At 34.5% G+C, this 21,827-nt stretch overlaps 2 protein-coding genes across 3 annotated transcripts; both read right to left on the reverse strand.

Moving 5' to 3' along the window:
- Nucleotides 1–1,621: 1,621 nt before the first annotated feature.
- On the reverse strand, nucleotides 1,622–6,138 carry LOC140779670 (uncharacterized). 2 transcript variants are annotated; one of them, XM_073124868.1, is made up of 3 exons: nucleotides 5,548–6,138; nucleotides 2,127–2,225; nucleotides 1,622–2,011 (listed from the first exon to the last, which is right to left on the reverse strand). In XM_073124868.1, exons 1-2 carry the CDS (start codon nucleotides 6,014–6,016, stop codon nucleotides 2,155–2,157), a joined length of 540 nt encoding a protein of 179 aa, XP_072980969.1. In that variant the 5' UTR covers nucleotides 6,017–6,138; the 3' UTR covers nucleotides 1,622–2,011; nucleotides 2,127–2,154. The 2 variants fall into 2 exon arrangements, with proteins under 2 accessions (XP_072980969.1, XP_072980970.1); XM_073124869.1 differs by having other exon boundaries at nucleotides 2,127–2,204; nucleotides 5,548–6,129.
- A 9,497-nt stretch (nucleotides 6,139–15,635) lies between these two features.
- Nucleotides 15,636–18,711, reverse strand: LOC140778400 (uncharacterized). Its single transcript, XM_073123089.1, has 7 exons — nucleotides 18,592–18,711; nucleotides 17,897–18,007; nucleotides 17,483–17,565; nucleotides 16,842–16,928; nucleotides 16,545–16,693; nucleotides 16,302–16,433; nucleotides 15,636–16,091 (listed from the first exon to the last, which is right to left on the reverse strand). Exons 2-7 carry the CDS (start codon nucleotides 18,003–18,005, stop codon nucleotides 15,902–15,904), a joined length of 750 nt encoding a protein of 249 aa, XP_072979190.1. The 5' UTR covers nucleotides 18,006–18,007; nucleotides 18,592–18,711; the 3' UTR covers nucleotides 15,636–15,901.
- Between the last annotated feature and the right edge of the window lie 3,116 nt (nucleotides 18,712–21,827).

The raw sequence follows: 21,827 nt of genomic DNA on the forward strand, positions 1-21,827 counted from the left end.
TTTCTATCCGACTCGGATTCGGATACGGATAGAATTTTAAAAAAAAAATCAGATACGGATTCGGATACGGGTCGGATAAATTTTTCGGATTCGGATACGGATATCGGATATCCGTTTACCCGCATATTTTTTTAAATGATTTACAGTTTTTAGTTTGCTTATTTAGATAGTAAGTATTAATATTATTACTAATAATACATTATATATTATTTATAGAGATTAATTTCTCTAATTTTATATATTTGACATACAAAAAATTATTTGTTGTAAAACTCTTAATAATTTTGTGTTAATTATATTTAAAGAAAATATTATAATTATTTTAAATTTAATCAATATCCGTTTAAGATCTGATCTTTTATCCGAAAATTATCCGTATCCGTTTAGTTAGGATATGGTTTTAAATTTTGCTATCCGTCCAATATCCGTATCCGAATCCGTATCCGAACTAAAAATACGGATCCGGATATAGATTGAACACTATCCGATCCGTATCCGATCCGTTTTCACCCCTAGGCTTGAGTGGATTGATTGAGCTAGCCCTAGTTTTCTTTTTTTTGGTTATCAAATTTGATTGTCCTCCAAACTTATTATAAAACAAAAGCCTATTTTACTGTAGTCCTAACTAAAACACTAAACTTATAAGTGTTTTACATTTTTACACAACTGCTTATCAATTTGCTAAACATTTCAGCATTTTATTTGTAGGATTCAATTTAAGTAGCTTAAATTAAAATTTTACTTTTGTATAAAAATGCTTATCCAATGTAAGCTAATATTTAATCAGCTTAAGTTAAAATTTTACTTTTATATAAAAAGGCTTATCTTGATACAATTTTTACCTTAGAGGTAAAATGAGTTCAGCATTTTATTATCCAGCTATAGTAAATTAAATTCCTTTTAATAGAAAATTTGAGGGGCTGTCTATATTGATAAACATGGCTAGTTTGGCAAAAAAACTCAAGAGCTCCCTAGTAGTATAATCTTATTGCTCGTTTAGTTCACTTGTAAAATAAGGCTAATTTTAGTACAAGATATTTCTATTATTTAATTAAAAAGTAATAATAAAATATAATGTGATATAAAGTTAATATTAAAGTAACAATGAATTTAAATTTGTACTGAGAAATAATAATATTTTAGAGATTTTTATAAATCACACCCTACATTTTATCTATTTTATAATTCACACTTCATATTTGAGGATTTTATAATCTAACCCTTTCTTTTCCCCTATTATTTTTATTTAAGCTAGAAGTAAAATAGTTATTTTTAAGTATATTATTAAATTAATTTTTAAAAGTTGTATAAAATAAGAAAGAAAAAAATGATGAATTAATATAGCAAAAAAAGTTTTGTTTAGTTACTATACCATAATATAATAAGAGGACCGAACAATGAGGGCCAAGCCCCGAAGATTAAAACAAATGAACAATTTGCTAAGACATATGAGTGGCATGTCTGCAATCAGTATTAAACTGGAGCACCTAAAAGTGGATGCCAATATAGCTATTCAGTTTGATTCAATAGCTTGAAGCTTTGTGGCTTTAATGCTATCAATCCTCTAGGTTATAGAACTTGACAATCGTAAATATATATATAGGGAGTGCCCCGAGGCTGATAGATCATTAAGATTCATATTTCCTGTAGGTACCAAAATATGAACTAGAAAAGTAGCTCAACAGTCAAGATGTACCTTTTAGGGGAAAAAAAAAATACTTCAAGATTATATACATATCCCAATTGTCATGATACTCCTATTTCTTCTTCACTGCTGCATACGATCTACAACATGATTCAGCGATCTACAACATGACTCAGATGACACTAAATAGCAGATTAGATAAAACAAAATCTACAAGAACTTGTGACACTACTCATTGTTGGAATTGCAGGAATGATCTTTTTAACCATAATACTGAAGCTGACAGTTTCATGCAATCAGTTCCACGTTTCTATGTACATCCTCACAGGTGGTGGGAGACATTATTATCTCTACTACGCATTCGTCCTGTGTATGAAAATTAAATGATTAGTGATAGCAACATTTAATCTATTGGCTATACTAAATTATCTCTAACTCACATCTAATGCAATTAGCTTTAGCAGTTGCAGCATAAGCTTACCCTGGTGCATCATTTTTACATACAGACATCATTCTTCATCATCCGATTGTACAGCAGCCTTCTTGGGGATCTTCTTTGCTAATTGAGGGGAAGCACATGCTGTCAGTGAATCAGAATTTATGGTACTGAATAAAAGAACTACTCATGATACTGGAGTCATGCAGTCTAGCCAAGATTGACAAACATTTACTCTCCCAAATGTCTATCGACTTGTCACAAAAGCACTGAAGACAACAATGTAAAATACAAATGAAAATGTCAAAAAGGAGGCAGAAATTTTTAGTGGATAATCAGCATAAGACATCTTGCAACCAATGACTAAGGATCTTTTTCCCTGCCTGTCCTTCAATAAGTCCTATGATAAGTAAGGATTTTTTTTCCCTGCCTGTCTTCAATAAATCCTATGATGGATATGATATTGCAGGAACTTAAAGTGAGCCAATCTTTGCTTCCACTGTACACAAGCCCCTTTCCCAATACGAAATATGCCAAGAGAACGATATATCATGTACAAGTAATTTCAAGTCTACATTTGTTATGGTTCAACTATTGCATTAACTATCAACTATCTCTTCCACTTCCCAGTTCTAATATGCTTCAACAGTTTTAGTCTGTGCGTACCACGTAATATTAGTGAATAGACAGCCCACCGTCCAAGAACTATCAGAAATATCATATGCTCTAAAAATATGATGCAGTAGCTTAGTGCCAATCCACATTAATCAGTATAACATATATCAGTTCTTGTCAATCTGGATCACCAGCTTGTGAACTACTCAAGCTTGGCCTGTTTTGAGCTATTTTCCTGGCTTGAAAAATAAACAAGCCAAGATCCAGCTGATCCCAGCTCACTTGAGCTTGAATAATTGTTTATATATATGTATATTACACTACTGAACTATTAGACCATCAGAATCAGAGTTCAATGGCTTCTAAGATAACTATATATACGTGTCAAAATAACTATACATGCTGTGAAACTATTAGAGCTGCTAGATTTAGAATTTAATGGCTTCTAGATATATTTTAAGCTAGTCTATTGGAGAGATCATTTTTTGAGTCTAACCAACCCGAGTTTGAGATGGCTTGACATTAATTCAAGCTAAGCTTGAGCTGGCAGTGTTGCAGCTCAAATCAAGTTAGGTTTCTATAAATTTCAAGCCAAGCCAAGCTGAGCTCAACTTACTACACCTGTAGTTGCAAACAAGGATTGCTGTCCCACTGAGTCGGAAAGTGCTTAGTTAGCCATTAAGAATTTGACAGGTATATGCCGATTAAAAAAAGATAAGAACAAGAACTCACACCAGTGCACTTATTTGTGGCCCTTTTTGTGTGGTTTCAGACGTGTTTGCTGCCCCCACATAGCACGTGAGCACAGTCATAGGTATTGATATGGGGTGGAGTAGAGAAATGGAAATTTAATGAAAATCAGGGATTGCTGTTGCATAAGCTCATTGAAAGCATACTTATAGTTGGGTACAAACTACAAAGATGCTAACTAGCTGAAGTGGCATGGAAGCTAGTCCATAACTAACTTGTAAATTGTCAAAAACACATCCTTGCCAATGAGGCCTCTTTTCTTTTAGCTGGGTCATCTGACATCAGCCAACAAAATTAGTACTTTCATAATCAGAAATTTACATGGATTTAAAGCTTTACTCACTTGTGCTCACAACTACCATATACTTATTGTCTTGTTAGGCACTACTTTTAATTTTGGCTTGATGTGGTAAATTTTGACTATACAGTAAACATTACTTTCACACCCTTCTCTAGTTACTTCCTTACCCACTAGAAGGTTCAACCCAAAACGTTAAGTGACAGTCAGCGAGGGCCCCTCACCTACGAACCAACTCTTAGCCTTCAAAACTTATTATCTTCATGATTGACACTTTTAAGCTTTCCATAAGTTGATAATACAATAAAATTCATGGATTCTTAATGCAAATCATGAATCCAAGAAGTAATCATGTAATGTTCATTATTAGACCGCATTCCCCCATCTTAAAATGGACTATGCTGTTATTCCCAAAAACTTACTATAATGTTATTGTTATTCTTGTCATGGTAGATCAGTGACCATGGATGAAGAGGCTGATATTTAATTTTCTGTAATGCTGATAAAACCAAAATTTTCCTGAATGTATGTGTTCTGTAAATTTCCACATAAGTTAAATTATAATTTTAATGACTTGTTTCAGGAAACAACATGCACTCTAACCAGATGATAAGCAACTGAAACTTTATATATGTAAAGATATAAACATGAAGAGAATTGAGTTTGCAATATCACTAGCATCTTTATCTGAATTATCATAAACCTAATTTGATGATAGCAAAATATCCATGCATAGGTTTCATGCTTTAGTCAACAGAGATGGAGAAAACACAACTGGATGAAATTGGAATATAGTAAATTCTTGTTTCAATGGTTTTTTTCTCCTATCTTCTTGTCTCCATATATTTAGTTATCACTTTAACTATGGGGACAGAGGTGCTACATATATTAGTACGAAGATATTAAGCCTAGAGATGCAGTTAAATACTTTCGCTTAGCAAAATTATTCATTTAAACGGACCTAGAGGCATCAATTGTGTTCCAATAACAAAAAGCGATCAAATAGTAGTACCTTTTACCAAATCTAGCCTTGGTCATTAAGATTCATCATTTAATACACCAAAACAAACTTCAGCCACAGACAGACTCTTCAGTTTGCCAAGCATGCTACCTTGTTATGATTCACAACCTGCCTAATAGATTGATTCCTTGAACACATAATAATGAAGACTCTCATATAGGTCAAGAGACGTATATAAGTGTTCAAAGAAATCTGGAAATTCAGCTCAAGTTGTGCAATCAACTAGTTCAGATATCTCAGAATTTAGCCTAGAAGAATGACCCAATATTTTCTGAAAATTATCCCTAATTCCTATAAAGAGTTGAAAGTAGAAGAAAAAAGAATGTAAATATGCCATATGTAACAACAAATTGCATAAGTCCCCGTTTAGTTCCAGATTATTGTTTTCCCTACTCTCGATTAAGGAACACTACTCTAGATTTATAACCAAATATCAAACTACTCTAATTCATTCCTGGACACCAAGCGGGGCCTAATGATCATCTATATGCCCCAAGTTTACACGGTAAACACTAAACAGCATACCATTTCTCCCCAAGGCAACCATCTTGCACAGAAACTAATGTAAAGGAATTTTGTTTCTGCACCACCATGCAAGAGAGTAAATAAGGCTAGTCAATCTACATAAATAATTGAAAAAAAAATCCGAACTATTTCCTCCTTTTCTTCTTTTCAATTGAATGAGGGGAGAAAAAAAAAAGTCAAACATTCCAGAAGAGAAAGAGCAGGGAAAAATTCAAAGATATAGGTAGATCAAATGACAAACCAAGCAAAGCCCTTACCTTCCACGAAGTAGCCCGAGGAGGGCCACCCCCTAGCTGAGGTCAGCGATAGCATCTCCTCCTCACTCATCGGATTCGCGAATCTTCCGACAAGCTCAACCATTCCAGCTGCCGCCGCCCGCCGCCGCGGGGGGACCCAATAAGAGGATCCCGGAAGGAAGGGGAGCCAATCCGGAGCAGATCGGCGAACGATGATGCCGTGGATGGCGTCCTCGAGCCGCCGGACCCCGACGACCTCTACGTCACCGGAGCTATCGGACGAGGAGGAGGAGGAGTCACCGGCGCCGAGGTCGATCTCGATGAGGTGGCCCCTATCAGCGCGGTGTGAGCGGAGGCGGAGGGCAAGGAAGCGAGCGGAGGACGGGAGGAAAGGGAGGCGGAGGGCGCCGGAGAGGTGGAAGGAGGAGGATGGATTGAGGATTAGGGTTTGCGAGGTGCTGATTAGGGATTGGTAGAAGACGCGAGCCATCGGTAGCTTACACCCTGTTCGGAATCCTCGTGAAGATTTGAATTCTATTTGAAATTCTATTGATTTTGAGATGATTTCGATGTGAAATATATATAACGGATCACACTACTTGATATGCGACTGCGTGTGAATTCATTTCTATCTTAATTCAAGGGTCTATGTGGGTAAAGAATTTCTTAATTCAGGGTCTATGTGAGTAAATAATTTCTTAATTCAGGGGTGTATATAGAAAACAATTATAATTTGGGAGGATAAATTTAATTAATGATATTTTATAATTAATAAAACATGTCCATGGAACGAAGAGATGCATCTCGAGAGCATGAAACCCAAGCCCACAAAAAAGCCCACCATGCAGCCCAAAGCGAAACCCTAGCCCAAACTCTTTTGGGAGATGGGATTCAAACTAGATCCGAAGGGTTTGGGCATAGAGGCATCTCAGGAGAGGTGCTGATTACTCTCATGTTGGGCGGAGAAATCAAAGGGCTGGGCTCTCAGAGTGCATCGCATCACGCGGAGGAGAGTGGTTTTAGGAAATGGAGGATGATGAGTAACAAACATTTATACAAGGATGTTTTTCTTGGAAATTTAGAAGAGCCAAAATCTAGGAGTTTCTTCTAGAAAGTTTGGTGAGGTGAGGAAGAGATCAAAAACTGGGTGCTTTTGCCACGGTGGACACAGCCATTGGGCGATATTGTGTCGAAACAGTGTTCTCTATTACAAGTGTAAGAAGTTTGGACTTGGGTGGGTCGTGCAATTTTGGAAAGATGGAGGAAAGAAATGCTACCTTGGCTATATCATCTTAGGTTTTCCTTCGAGCTTATGAGAAAATGAGGCAGAACGAATTCAAGCTAAAGAAATGTATGGTGGTGACTATTAGAAGAGGCAAAATCTTTGAGTATTATCTTGAATTAGTCATGAGTACCATGTGGGCATAGGAGCATTCATGGAAGGCAAGAGCAGTCTCTGAGCATAAATTTTTGATAGATTTTCCCTTTTTACAAAGCATGGAGGAGGTGATGTGGGAAGGAGAAATTGATTTAGAGGTTGTAGTGGTTGTGTTCAAATCTTGGAGGAAGGATTGGAAAGTGGTCTGTCGAAAGAAACTGGTATGGCTTCGACTATCAGATATTCATTTCCATTGTTAGAATTATATTCATTTTATGAAAATTATTGAATCATTTGGTACTCTAATAATAGTGGATGATCGTACAATGGAAAAAGAAAATTTAAAATGGGCAAGGTTGAGAGTAATGATCAAGGACATAGTGGATATTCCTGTCAAGATAGCTGTTATTATTGATAGTGGATATTCCTATCAAGATAGTTGTCATGATTGAGAGTTTGATATTTGAGGTAAACTATGAAATCGAAGGTATAGACCAAAGATTGCATAACTCAAAAGCTTATGCTTGGGTTTGCAAAGGATCAGGAGTGAGATATGACCAAAGCACTAATCAGGGATGGGGTAGTTGGGATAGAGTTTATTCTAAGATGGCTCCAAACAAATGTACTGAAAAGATGGCTATGCATGCTAAATCTAAGAAGGCTGAATGGGGAAAAGCCTTTATGAAAGAAACTGCATCTCTAGTTGTTGAATCAGAGAGAAGAAAAAAAAATTCAGAAAGATGACAATATGAATGACTCAAGGAAATGACAAGATGGAAAAGGATATATCTGTGAATTCTCTAGAACCTAAACATTCATCTGAATATAAGGGAATGGAGAAATAGGAGCTTCTTGAGAACATTTGGATGGGGAAAAAGATTTTGATAGAAAAAAGAACCTGGGCAAAAAATGCTGAAACATGGAAAAGCTATGAAAAGATAAAAGAAAGAAATAGAGATTCAATAGAAAGATAGTGATGAAGACAAAATAAATGACTACAAATGACTATGCATTCTGATGGAAGATATTGGATGTAGAACCAATACAATCAATAGGGTCACCAATAAAGAAATATGAGAGAAAACAATCTAGCAGGTCATCGCAATTGTCAACAAGAAGAAGTATTAGAAATATAATAAAGCAACGTGGAGAGGAAAGCTCACTGTAGCAATAATTGGAGGAAGTGGGTAGGACTAGAGATTGGAGCAAGGAGGGAAAAAGAAAATGCAAGAAGGTAATCATTTCCTATAATGTCTTTGTTTTTCTAGATTTTCTGATTATAAACTGTTATCCATTGCACGTACTTGTAGAATTAACTTAAAATGTTGAAGGCACTTGAGAGGGAGAAAGCTGAGAAATATGTAAACTCCTTGAGAAGAGACAAGGAAGGAGGTCGATCGAGTGAAATATAAAAGGTCTTTTTTAGAATATTAGAGGTATAAAAATACTCGAAAAAAAACGTCAAAGAGATTATTTTGCAAGAATAATTAGATTTTGTTTATATCCAAGAGAACAAGCATGAGGTAATGAAAGATAGAATGCTATTAGCCATGGGGGAAGGTAGGATCAATTGGTGATCTTACTTCCTTCAATGGGGGCTTTTGGTGGAATTGGTATTAATAAGGATAAGCTGAAAATAATAGATTAGGAAAAATGTACTCATTCTATGTATGTTTGTGTCCAAAGTAGAGGCAATTCAAGTTGGTGCCAACAAATGTCTATAGTCTTAGGAGTGAGCTGACAAAAAATTCTACGGGATGAACTGAAAGAAATTAAAAGTTGGAATGATAGATATTGGCTCCTTGGTGGAGACTTAAATGCTACCAAGTTTGTGAGTGACAAAAAAGGCACATAGTCCTGTAATAAGGAAAGAAAGACCTTTAACAAAGTTATAAATGAACTGGAGATCTTAGAGTTGTAGCTTTCTGGCAGAAAATTCTTTTGGTCTAATATGAGAGATTAACCTGTTTTTGCTTTACTAGATAGAGTTTTTGCTACTACTGATTGAGAAGACATCTATCATTTAACTGTAGTTAAAGTCTTACCAAAAATTTATTCTTATTATGTCCTTTGCAAGTGGATACTAGTAATGTTGAGTCTAAAAGTCATATCTTCATATTAGAAAATTACTAGTTTTGCAAACCAAATTTTGATGCTTTAATTACCAAATGGTGGTCTCGAGAGACCTTGAGGAATTTCTCTGTTGGCATTTAGATTGAGAAAGTAAAAAAGATGAGACAGTCTGAAAGGGTGTAGTAGAAACCTGAGAATGAGTGATCAAGTTCTTAAAACTAGTTGATCCAAATTGTTAACTAGTTGGATGTTACGGAGGAGAGAAATCTTAACTCTAAGGAGGTACATAGAAGGGAGGTGATTGTGATTCAACTGCAGCAATTATATGAGTAGGAAATGAAATGGCAACAAAGATTTATACAGCTGCAACTGTCTAAAGGTGATCTAAATATAGCTTATTTCTATAAGATGTCTAATGGTAGAAAAAAAAGTAATAATATTTTTTTACTTCAGATTATTGGGGAACAGTCAAATGATCTGAGAAAACTCAGTGAACATATTACAAATTACTACAAACAGTTGCTTGGGAATGTGAGTAATTGAAGACTGACAATGACCTATGAAATATGGGTTGATAGGAATCTGAGAAGTGATAAAGCTAAGGCTTTAGTAATTCCATTTTGTAAAGATGAAATTTAAAAAACAGTCTTTGAAATGGTAGAGTATAATGCATCTGGTCCAGATATTTTAGGCATGAAGTTTTATCATCATTTTTGAGATTTAGTAAAAGATGATATTTTGGCAGTGTTCCAAGATTTTATAATGGTACTTGTAACTTGCAGAGATTGAACTATGCTATGATTTGTCTAATCCCCGAGAAGCATGGGGCTGATAGAGTAGAAGATTTTCGACCTATTAGCTTATTAATTTGTAGTTATAAAATGATCGCTAAAACTTTGACTAATAGATTATATCACATAATTTATGAGTTGATTCCTAACTACAAAGTGTTTTTATTAAATATAGATACATTATGGACAGTATGATAAGTGCTCATGAAATTATTTTTGGGTAAAAAAATAGAAAGTATTATGCTAAAGCTAGACTTCGAAAAATCTTATGATAAGGTCAGATAGGATTTTCTAGCGAATATTCTCAGATGGAGAGGATTTCCTAATAAATAGATTGACTAGATAATGCAATCGATATTTACTGGGTTTTCAGCTATAACCCTAAATAGTGTTTTGGGGAAATATTTTAAATGTAAAAAAGGTCTGAGATAAGGGAATCCATTGTTGTCTTATCTTTTATCTTGATAGTGGATGAATTAAATAAAATGCTCAATAAAGTTAAACATGAGGGATTGATCACTAGTTTGGGATAAGATGTGAGTGAGAATGGGTTCATCAATCTTCAGTATGCTAATGATACTTTATTATTCTTGAGGGCTAATAGGAGAGAGATAAGGGTATTGAAGTTCTTATTACATGGTTTTGAGACAGGCCTGAAAATTAATTTTGAAAAAAGTTCCTTAGTATATTTAGGAACTAATAAAAAAAGGGGGATGAGTTAGTTGTTATGCTAAATTACAAAACTGAAGTTTTGCCTATTAAATATTTGGGGCTATCATTGCATCATAGTTAGCTGAGGAAAAATGATTGGATGATATTCATTGATAAGATGGAAAAAGGCTTGTGCGATGAAAATGAAAGCTTTTATCTTTGGGTGGTCGTATAACTCTTATTAACTCTGCTTTAAGTGTAGTTCCTCTATACTTCTTGTCTTTCTTTTTTATACCTGCCTAGGTTTGTAAAAGAATTGATAAGTTGAAGAGAAAGTTTTTTTTTTTGGCATGAGATAGTGGGTAATAAGAAAGATTATGCTTTAGCAAATTGGAATAAGGTTTGCAGAAAAAAAGAATTTGAAGGAATGAGAATTGTAAACTTACAAGAGCTGAAGATGTCCTTATTGGCTAAATGGTGATGGAGATTATTAAACTCAGAGAATCAAATATGGGCTTCGATTGTTATAATATAAGAAGGTGTAGTCTTTAAAGTGAGAAAGAATTGGAAGGCTCACAATGATAAACTGACAAAATTCTGGAAGGATAGGGGAATGTTCCTTGGCAATCAAATTTTCGTATCTTTTTTAGATTGTGTGGGATGAAGAGATCTCTATTAGTGATTTTTAGCCTGAAAGGTGGAATTGGGATCTTAAATACTGAAGAATACTCTCTGTAAATCTGTTTCTAGAGGAGCAATAGTTGATTAATTTTGTGGAAGAAAAATTGTAATAAGGAAGATAACGGAAATGATAAGATCAAGTGGCGATTCGAGAACAATGGAATTTTTACAATGAAATCATTATACTGTTTCCTTAATAATGGAGGCGTGATTTCGTGAAATCTGCCTAAGATTTGGAAATTGAAAATTTCTTGAAAAGTTTGAGCTTTCCTTTGGTTGGTTTGTAACAATAGAGTGTTAACCTGTGTGTTCTGTTCGAGGGATGAGATAATGGATCATTTATTCTTGAGATGCAAATATGGCAATGTTGTGCCGCGACAAATGAAGAGGGCCATAGGGATTAACAGTCATATAAAACATGTAAATGACTGGTTTCGGACTGATAAGTTGAAGTTGAGCAAAGATAAGAAGAAATGGTGGTATATATGGCTAAGTGCATTAATGTGGAGTATCTAGCAAGAACGAAATAATCAAAATTTTCAAAATTGTGCTAAGTTAGTTGATGCATTTGAACATAAGGTGACATCCTTCTTCCTATATTGGGCAAAGACTTAGGGAGGAGATGCAATGAAGCAAGTTCGCAAGCTGACGTAAACTTGTCAAAAGAGGAGTTGGTGAATATAGAAGATTAATGCTGCTGGCTTTGTGCCTCCTCTATTCTTAGTCTAGAAAACCTTATGGAGTGTTTGGACTTGTGCTCCATTGTTAGTAATTGGGATTATGTTAATTTATGGTAGACCTTTTGATTTATCTTATTTTGTTAGTAGTTGAAATTATATTCTGTTGGTGAACTGATGTTGGTCATTAGGTGGTTGTTTTGTTAGAAGTTGTTAGCAGGACTGGTTGATAGTCCATTTGCTGTAATAGGTCTTCTTGTTTCTGATTTTGTGGTGTATCTTGGTAGAAGATCATATCTAATTAAGTTTCAATGAAACATGTGTTGTAGCCTGATTTGTCAAAAAAAAAAAAAAGTCTATAACTTTTCTCTTGCCATTTAATTTTATACTACTACTTTTTTCCGTTATATGGATGTACTTTCACTGTTCTTTGAGTTTTTGACAATTTTAAGTATGTCCCTAATTTTTTTATGCATCTAAATTATATCAAAACTTAAATATGAGATAATATTTGTTTAAAAATTGCTGACCTATGTAACAACTTCTAAGTATAAGTTGCTCACTTAATTTATATGAAATTTGAAATCCTCTAAAATCTATCCATCACCAACGACCCATTGCTTATCTATTACAAGTACACTTGTACTACCGTTGATGGATAGATTTACTCATTCAATGAAACAGAAGTATAGTCATAGTTATTAGAATCAGATAAGACATTGACCTGGTTAAGAGTCGGGGCACTGGGTGACTGGGTAATTGGTTCAACCGAGGTTGAATTGCTAGTTTTTTAAAAATATTTAAATAATATATAAATAGATCTAAATAATTCTAAAAATAAATAAATATCTTATAAAGTAGTATAAGTGTATGTGTATCCATCAAAACAAATATTATATATATAAATATTCTCATAGTTATTTTCAAGTTAAGTTATTTAATATAAAAAGATAAAAATACTATTGACCAAGAGAAATACTTAAAAACAAGAATAAATATTTTTTTTCTCTTTTATATTTAAATTGTTTAAATTTTAATAGTAGTTTATTCTAAGTAGTATTCATGCAAAAAAAATAAGGATTTTAAAAGTTATACGTGTAAGAAATTTATATACATGTATACATGTAAATATGAACTTTAAATAGACATATAAGCAGATAAAGGATTTTTCAAAGCCTTATGGGCAAAAAAAAAAACTAATTTAAAAACAATATATATGTTATAAACTAAATATTTTTAAAATTTTAGGACTAAAATACCATTAAGATATAGAATAAAATAATTAAATATTAGAGAAAATTTTGTAATTTTGTAAAAGAAAAATAGACCCAACTAGATGGCCAAAAACTAGTCAGGTTGCACGGTTCACTAGGTCAATAAGTTTTTATTGGGTTGATTGTTTATCCAGTCTAAAAATAAAACCAAACCGGTTTGATGGTCGGTTCACTTGTCTGGACCAATTTAGATAACTATGAGTATAGTCCAATAGAGAAACTGATACACATGAATTATGATAAATAATTTAGGGCTCTATGTGGTCTAGATTGATAGGTGTTATAACCAATGAGTTTGTATAATAATTTGAGCTTTATAACAAAATGACGCTACTATTATTAGTCTTTTTAGAGAGAAGTGAGAACATAATAGCGCCTTATTAGATACCAATGTTATTAGAATTCAAATTCGAGTACTTTCATACAACATGAGCATATGAGCCCCTTTAACCAAGCTTTATTCCATTGGCAATGGTTATCATTGGGTTTTAAAAGCTTATTCGCAAATTTTGGTTCCGTTTTGTTAATAGCTAGGAATTCGATTCATAGATTATTCCACGATTGATCTCATTTGAGCATAGTAGTTGAATTGACTATTTTCTTGCAAGCTACTGGAGACTAAGTTGATGCAATAAAATTTTTGAAAGCATGCATCTAGGTTATTCATGTTAGGGACCGCAATTAGGGTTTATTATCTAGAACCTGGATATGATGCTATAATTATCATCTTAGCTGCCAATTTGTTATCAGCCGCCAGTTTTCACTATTGGTAATTTGTGCAATGTTATACTATTCTTTTATATGATGTGTCTAATGAATTTTACTTTAGTTATCAAGCCCTTTTCAAGTTTTGAAAAATAAGCTAGTTGATAATAAAACACAATTTTGTGTGCCTTGCCTTCTCTTAATATAAACAATACAAAAGCTTTTGGATAGCTTATTTCCAATATAGATCATGAAATTTTATAATATAGAAGAAATCTGATTGATACCTTGTTGGTAGAGGAGCAACAGATGATCAATATGGTGCAGAATAGTGAGATTGTTCTGGATAGGAGGCCTGATATGGCTAGTTGGAGGTTTAATACCAATATGATTTGTATTGTTAAATCCTTGTATAACCTACTAAAAATGGGGGAGAAACTGCCAGAAGTGTATCTAGCATATGAAAATTGAGAATTCTTCAAAGCTTATTTGTGGCTGGTGTGTAATAATAGAATCCTCACTAGAGATAATTTGCTTAGAAAAGGCTCGATGGGATGTTCGAAGTGTGTTTTGTATGGGAAGGAAGAGTCAGTTGCATATCTATTCATCAGATGTCCAAAAGATTTTATGTCAGCTTGCACAACTCTTTGGGTTTAAAATGAAACCAAAACTGGTGAGAGATCTATTTTTTTTATATAATATTTGAAGCATACAGACAAAGAAAATAAAAAGTGGTGGCAAATCCTAATGTCTGCTATGATATGGAGTAATTGGTTGGAAAAAAATAAGAGAATTTTCCAAAGCAAGAGTAAAAGATTGGAAAGTAGTGATTTGTGGTGTTAAAGATTTACTTCTTTGCTGGTGAATAATCCAAGGAGAGAGCAAGAGATCCAAACTTTGTATTTGTTTGTAGTCTTTATGTGGGATTGTATGCTCTAGATTGTGGTGATATGTGTTGTTGTTTTGTTTTGTTGTTGGCATTATTGCTTTAATAGCGGTTGGTTGTGATGTGTTGTTTTAGTTGTTAGTTTGGTTAGCTTTCATATCGGCTTTGCAGTTTGGTGGTTAATTAAATTTCTAAATGAAACAGAGCAAATGCCTGTTCTTTTTTTAAGACCTCGAGATTTAGCACCATAGTGCTGCTTGCTGGGCTTAGTAACACTAGAGAAATTATTCAGTTCTATAGCGGTGGAAATCTATTTAATTGAAATGGGTTCTTAAAAATTTATCGTTAAGCATGCTATAACTTTTCTGTCGTACTATCCTCCTATTTTATTAAACAGTAAATCTATGCAATCAACGATGGCACAAATGCTATAACTTCTCTTAGAAATTTATCGATCAGCGACGGCTCATTGCTCGTCCGTTACAATGTTAGATTTACTAATTCAACTGATGCACAAGAACTATGTATGTGTGCTGGAGTTTTGCTGTTGGCCAATGGTTAGGCTAGCAAAGATCTGCAGCAAGAAAGTTAAAGGTCATAGCCATGCGAGTGTTTGCTTTGAACTACTGATGAAGGTGGGTTATATTGTCAATTAGCACTACCGGGCACTGCACTTCAAAGTTCATACTATTTGGCCCAACTTATCTTTCTTCTACAAGCATTATTCCTGTACCCAAGCAGATAAAAACAAGCAGCTCTAAATCCTCCTAAAATGCACGCAGTACGATTTATTTTTTCTGAGTAGTAAATCAGTTTGCAGTCTGCTCAGCTTATATAAGCTGTTGCCAATAAGGTGACACATCTGAAGAGTGATCATCCCTCTAAGCCCAAAAGAGAGTTTTTAGGCTCCCCCTCTTTGCGCTTGAACAAGGCCAACAAACAGTAATGATGCAAAATAGAGTTTATGTTAACCTTCTTTCACAACTGAGACCATAAGTAGAACTTGTATGATCAATATATATCTCAGGGATGTAAACCAAAGCAAATATATTGAGAAAAAAAAAATCTATAAGAATGATCTAGGGTGGAGCAGTTACACCATGAAAATTAATCCGTTTCTTCACAAACAAAAGGCAGTGGAAGGCACAAAGCAATCACAAATAGGTGTCCAAGGTCAGTCAAGATGATTACGGCTGGAGGCCATATGCTTTCTATAAGCACTGAATGCAGTTTCATTTTCTTGAGAAAAGGCTCAAATCTCATGGCTTGACATGCTCCCTAATAAACTGCTCTACTTGCGACACCTCACCGGTCAAACCAGATGACTCTGCCACAGCGACCTTGTTCCTGCACTGAGCAAAAGTGAACGGCTCACCAGGAACTCCGAGCATGAATTCATTGGTGATATCAGCAGTAGAAATTGCATTCCTTGATGTTCGAAGCTTGTCACTGCAAAAAGTTATAGCAATGTTGAAGATGGTAATAACAAGATGACAATGATAATGGTCATAGTAGAAAAAATCAACCATGTCATTCCTTACATACAGTGACAATGTGTATCATTTACCACAAACTTATCCTTCATTTCTTTTTTCTCACATTTTTGCTAACCAGATGGTCTCTTATCATAAGCAAAAGCGAGAGAATTCTAGGTCTTACATCTCTTTCTCCAACTGTTTCCTGATGAATTCCTTTGAGTGTGCTGTCACTTTATCTGTCTTGTTACACACTATGAGGATAGGGATTCTCCTCTTCACTACGCTCGACTTTGTCAGAATATCATATAAGTACCTTTCACACAGGAAAGAACACTAAAATAAAAAACTGGCATATACTTGCAATAATCTTCTCTAAGAACAGCAATAACAATTTTTCAAGCAAAAAATGCAGGCAAAAAATTACTCTGCAGCAGGCCGACAGTTTGGTAAGAAATCCAGAGCGTCCACAACAAAAATGAGACCAGCTGCTTGAGGTAAGAACTCATCAAGCTTGGGTTTGAGCCTTGAATGACCAGGAACATCAACCAAATGTACAGGTTTTATTTTCCCCTTCTGCAGATAGGAAGAACAGCACAATGAATGTACACTGACCAGTTACTATGGAGTTCCTCCATAATCTTTCTGAAAGAAACGAGGCAGCAATATGTATAGTATGATTTGCTTCTTGTGATGTGGAACATAAGGAATCAGCTAATATTACCTTTTCAAGTTCAGAATGCATCACAAAGCTACCATCATTTGGTTCCATTGAAGTTACAGTACCTTGATGTGGAGAGCCATCTCGAAGCTAGCAGACAAACAAAAGTATATAAATTAGTGCACATACTGATTAACAAATCAAACTATAATGCACCTATGTTTTGCTAAAAAAATTGCTGGCACCTCTAATAAACTAAAAGCACTTCAAAATAGATCGTTCAGAAGTTTGTTGCTGATCAAGTTCAAATTTTACAAGTGCTAATACAGAAAGCATCTTAAAATTGAATGCTTATGTAAAATAATGCTGCATTACATGTGCACATGCAAGGAATTTTGGCAACAAGGAGATAATCATAAAAATCTGTCAACTCTTAATATTAATCTTATTCCTTGTTACTAGCTTTAAAGACAAGACATTGACTCTTTCCTATATCGTTCTTGTTTGATATTTGGCATTGTCTTTGACAGAACTTCACTTGTAGACTTGCAGCAGTCAATATATCAAGCATGGATATGGTCAGATCTCATATGCTTATCTTTCTTCAAGCTGTCAATTATTAAAACAAGGAGGATAGTCCAAAGAAAAGTTATAGCATTCAACAACAAATTTTTACAAACTCATGAAATGAAATAGATTTCTACCTGGTAGAAGAGAACAGTTTTTCCACTGCCACTTAGCCCAGCAAGCACTATGGTGTTAGATTTGGAGGTCTTCAGAAAGGAGACTGAGATAAAATAAAAGTAACACAACATCACTATGATTCATTAGATTTGTTATGTTCAAATGGGAGCAGAATAAGTTCCACAAACTTTTAACTTTATATCAAGATTCTTTGATACTTTACACCCGATTACAAAATTAAGGTCTCTCAGTTTTGTAAAACCAATTCTAGCACAGTTGCACTTCATTAATCAGTGTTTTAATGGATGTTTTTTTTATCTACATCCAGTTCTACTGGTCTTTCTTATAAATGGTCAGAAGATAGAAACTTGAAAAGTTGATATGACATATCTATATAAAACAAAAATGTAGAATTGTTGGTGCAGTCAACTTACAAAAAATAAAGAAGACAAATGGTAGGATCAAAATAGCAAGAGCAACATAGATTTGCTGAACTGGCTGTTGGCGAAACCATTGTTCAAGTTGATAAACCGACTGCTCCATATCTGCAGGACAGCAAGTGAATTTTTTTATTACAATGAAAACGTTAAATGAGTGAACAAAATAAATAGGAAACAAAAAATACAAGAATAAGATTACTTACATTGTAAGCTGTCCAAAAACTTCATAATATTTTAGAAACTAGAGCAATGTACTAGGGATGGATCAAAAGCAAGTAAAGCACGCAAAATCGTGTGTTTCGTCAACTAGCTTATTTTATTGAACTTGGAAAGGGCTTAATAGCTAAAATTAAATTAATGAGACCCATCATGAAAGGCATAGTACGATATAGCACAAACTATCAGCAATAGAAACTGGCCACTCCATGGTGGTAAATATATCACTACAAATCTATATCAAGGCTCTAGATAGCAAACCCTTGTTACGGTTTCCTACATGAAGTAGCTAGATGTACGCTTCCAGAAATTTGTTACATCACCAAAGTAGCAGATAGCTTGCAAGAATATATTCAATTCAAGAACTGTGCTGAAATGAGATCAATTTTACAATAATCTATGAATCGAATTCCCCGAAGTTAATCAAAAGTGCGAGAGTGAGAGTGAGAGTGAGAGTGAGAGTGAGAGAGTACGTGTTGTGCGTCGCTCGCCACCACTGCCGTGCACTGCTCGCTAACCGCCGTCGTGCGCCGTGGACAGTCGGAGGAGGAGAGGGCTTGAGAGAGGAGAGGAGGGCTCCGACTAGGGCTGGATGAAGTTTCTTATTTTTTCAACTAGGCCTGGCCAACCCGCTAAGCCCACCCGACCCGCTAGGCCCTCCGGACCCGCTAGGCCGCCCCCACCAAATCGGCCGCATGAAGCCAAGAAGGGTGAAAATTGATCCCGGAATGTTCAACCCCGTCTAGATTCATATTTGTTATTCAAATGTATATTCGGATACAGATATTAGACGGATAGTAAAATTTAGAATCATATAATATAGATTAACTAATTTTAGATGTCGGATCGGATTTTAAACAGATGCGATTCAAATTTGAAATAAATTATAATATTTCTTTTAGAGACAATTAACACAAAATATTAAGAGTTCTAAAAAAATTTCTTGCATATCAAATATATATAAATCATTTTTTTACAGAACTAATGCACATCCTTTCTGATTCTCACTTTTTCCAAAATATCTTATCATCAATGTCTAAACTAAAAATAATATAGTTCAAGTTTCCCTAGAGAAGATCCTCTAATTCTGTTTTTTTTTTCAAAGGAGTAATGGAAGAGCCCCCCAATATCAAGTCAAATGACCTTTTGGGGATCCGAGAGGAGCGCCACTCCAACCAGTAGGTTGTGAGAGAGGGAGGAGGTTTTGGTAAATTGTATGGCTGGCTAGGTGAAGGAATCCTACAGTGAACATAAGAAAGGGCACTCAACAAGAGGTGGCTTCCTAATTTTGAAGTATCATCATCACACATAGGGCAAACTATAAGTCTTTGATGGCCTTTTCAAGTTATGATGCCTACAATGTGGATTTTGTTGAGAGTAACTAGTTATAAGAAAGTTTTGAGTATCACCTATGAGGAGAAAATCAATCATAAATTTAGAGGAATAGTTATCGATTGAGGCTATCATAGTGAACATTTAAAGTAGGCTTAAAATCTCGTTCATCTCCATGGAGAGTTGGTTGGCTAAGACATTTGTCCACCTCAATCTGCTTACCAAAAAAAAGTGTTAAATTATTCTGAGTAGAAGTCCTATAGGTGAGATGGATACGAGTGATGAGAGACAAGTTTCTAAATGATGGATTCTCTCATAATCTCACTCAATTGCCTCTTTCAATCGAGTGAAAGGAGCATACTCTAGAAGACTATCTGTGAGGATGCCCCACTGGATGGAAGAGCATCTCCAACGGGCATCAATACGAGGGATGCATTGTCTAAAGTGGAGGAATTTTAAAAAGTCTGTACTGAAAAGCCTCAATAAAAGGACCTCAAACTAGGGGTGCAAACAGATCGAATATAAACTAGATAGTGCTTAACCCACATTCCGATTCATATTTTTAGTTCGGATTGTATTCGAATATAGATATTAGACAGATAGCAAAATTTAAAACCATATCTTAACTAAAAGAATACGAATAATTTTTGGATAAAGAATTGGATTTTAATCGGATGTTGATCAAATTTTAAATAAATTATGATATTTTTGTTACGAACTAGCCTAATCCGATCTGCAACGATTCTGAACTCAATGAAGCACGTAACTTCCAAGGAAATTTGTGAACAATCTAACCAATGGATCCTCCTGAATTTTGGATATATTTTTCCTTTGGAGAGAGCTTTCCAACGAATCCAAAATTATAGAATTCGGACAGTTAGATCTCAAGATATCAACCAAAGAGCGACCGAAGGTTAATTAGATCCTAGCATAATAACCCTCCAATGGTTAAATGAATGCTAGGTTTAGTTCTTGGTATGAAGAGGAAGAAGTTATTGTAGAAGAAGGAGGTTAGAAGCTGAAAGAGACCAACCAAATACTTGAGCGGTGGAAGAAGGAAGGTGGGAAAGGGAGAAAAAGCCAAAGCCAATTCCAAAATCATCATCATCATGCTCCAATTAGAGTTTCTTCCACATATATATAGAGGCTCACCCTAGGGACTTATCAACTAAATTAAATAACTCTAACAAATCAACAACTAAGTTAAAACCCTTCATTACTTCTCGGATTAAGCTTTCATTTTTTCATATTGTAGATCAGGAGGTTGGCGACCTTATCTAACTGGTTTGATATTATTTGGATATGTGTAAAGTATTCTGTGAATATCTTTTCAAAATTGTGCAGAGCTAGATTTAACTAATTAAATAAAATCCTAACCTACTAAGACTCTAACTAAACCAAATAACCAAATAAGATAATTAGACTTAATCCATTGAGCCTAATCTCTCTTTAATGTGATTCAATCTGACCCAGTTCGCATCACTTTTATTTAGACATAATTAATACAAAAATATTGAGTTTCACAAAAAATAAATTTTTTGTATGTCATATACATATAAAATTAGAAAAAATAATCTCTGCAAATAAGATATAACACATCATTAGTAACAATATCAATATTCACTATTTAAATAAGTAAATTAAAAATTGAGATGAGCCCAAAACACTAGGAAATAAAAAGATATGGAAGAAATGACCATTTTGACCAAGATCAGTCTTCCACCAATTGAGAGTGTTACACCCTGTCCAGCCTACCACACACTACTCATGTGCCACACACTATTCCTAATCTTTGCATATGATATCAATATCGCATATAGCATTAAACATCTCATAGCAACTAAAGATAATAGAAATTGTGAATTATATCTAACAAAGACCATAACCCTCGACAAACTATTAGGATAAATACAACTTGAACACTCATGTCGTAACACTTAGTAAAAAAAAATATATAGAAATAGAGTCACATGCAAAGCGGGTGACCATTTCCTTCCCTCTCGAAAAATACAACCATGATAGCTGGAGATAAAGATTGACAAATAATTCGCGTAACATGTCTGACAAAATAGCATATGGCTGAATGTTTATAGGTTCTAGACCTTGGATGTATGGCCTTATCAACATCACACCTCATATGCAACATTCCGCTTTGATCCTACCATGATAGTCGAGTCATTTAGGTAGAGTCTAGTTGATTATCTTTACTTACTATTTTCAATTTTAAACTAAAGCAGATATTCCATGGATGTAAGCCCAATAAAGCTTAATAAATCTGACCCCCTATGACTCTACTCTTATAAATAGGACGACTAGTCATAGATTAATTGTAATCATGGAATAAATATTGGGTTTTGTTAATTATTAACTTGCTTTA

This window comes from Typha angustifolia, chromosome 15 (assembly GCF_048772165.1).
Source record: "Typha angustifolia cultivar Huaian chromosome 15, ASM4877216v1, whole genome shotgun sequence".
NCBI lineage: Eukaryota > Viridiplantae > Streptophyta > Magnoliopsida > Poales > Typhaceae > Typha > Typha angustifolia.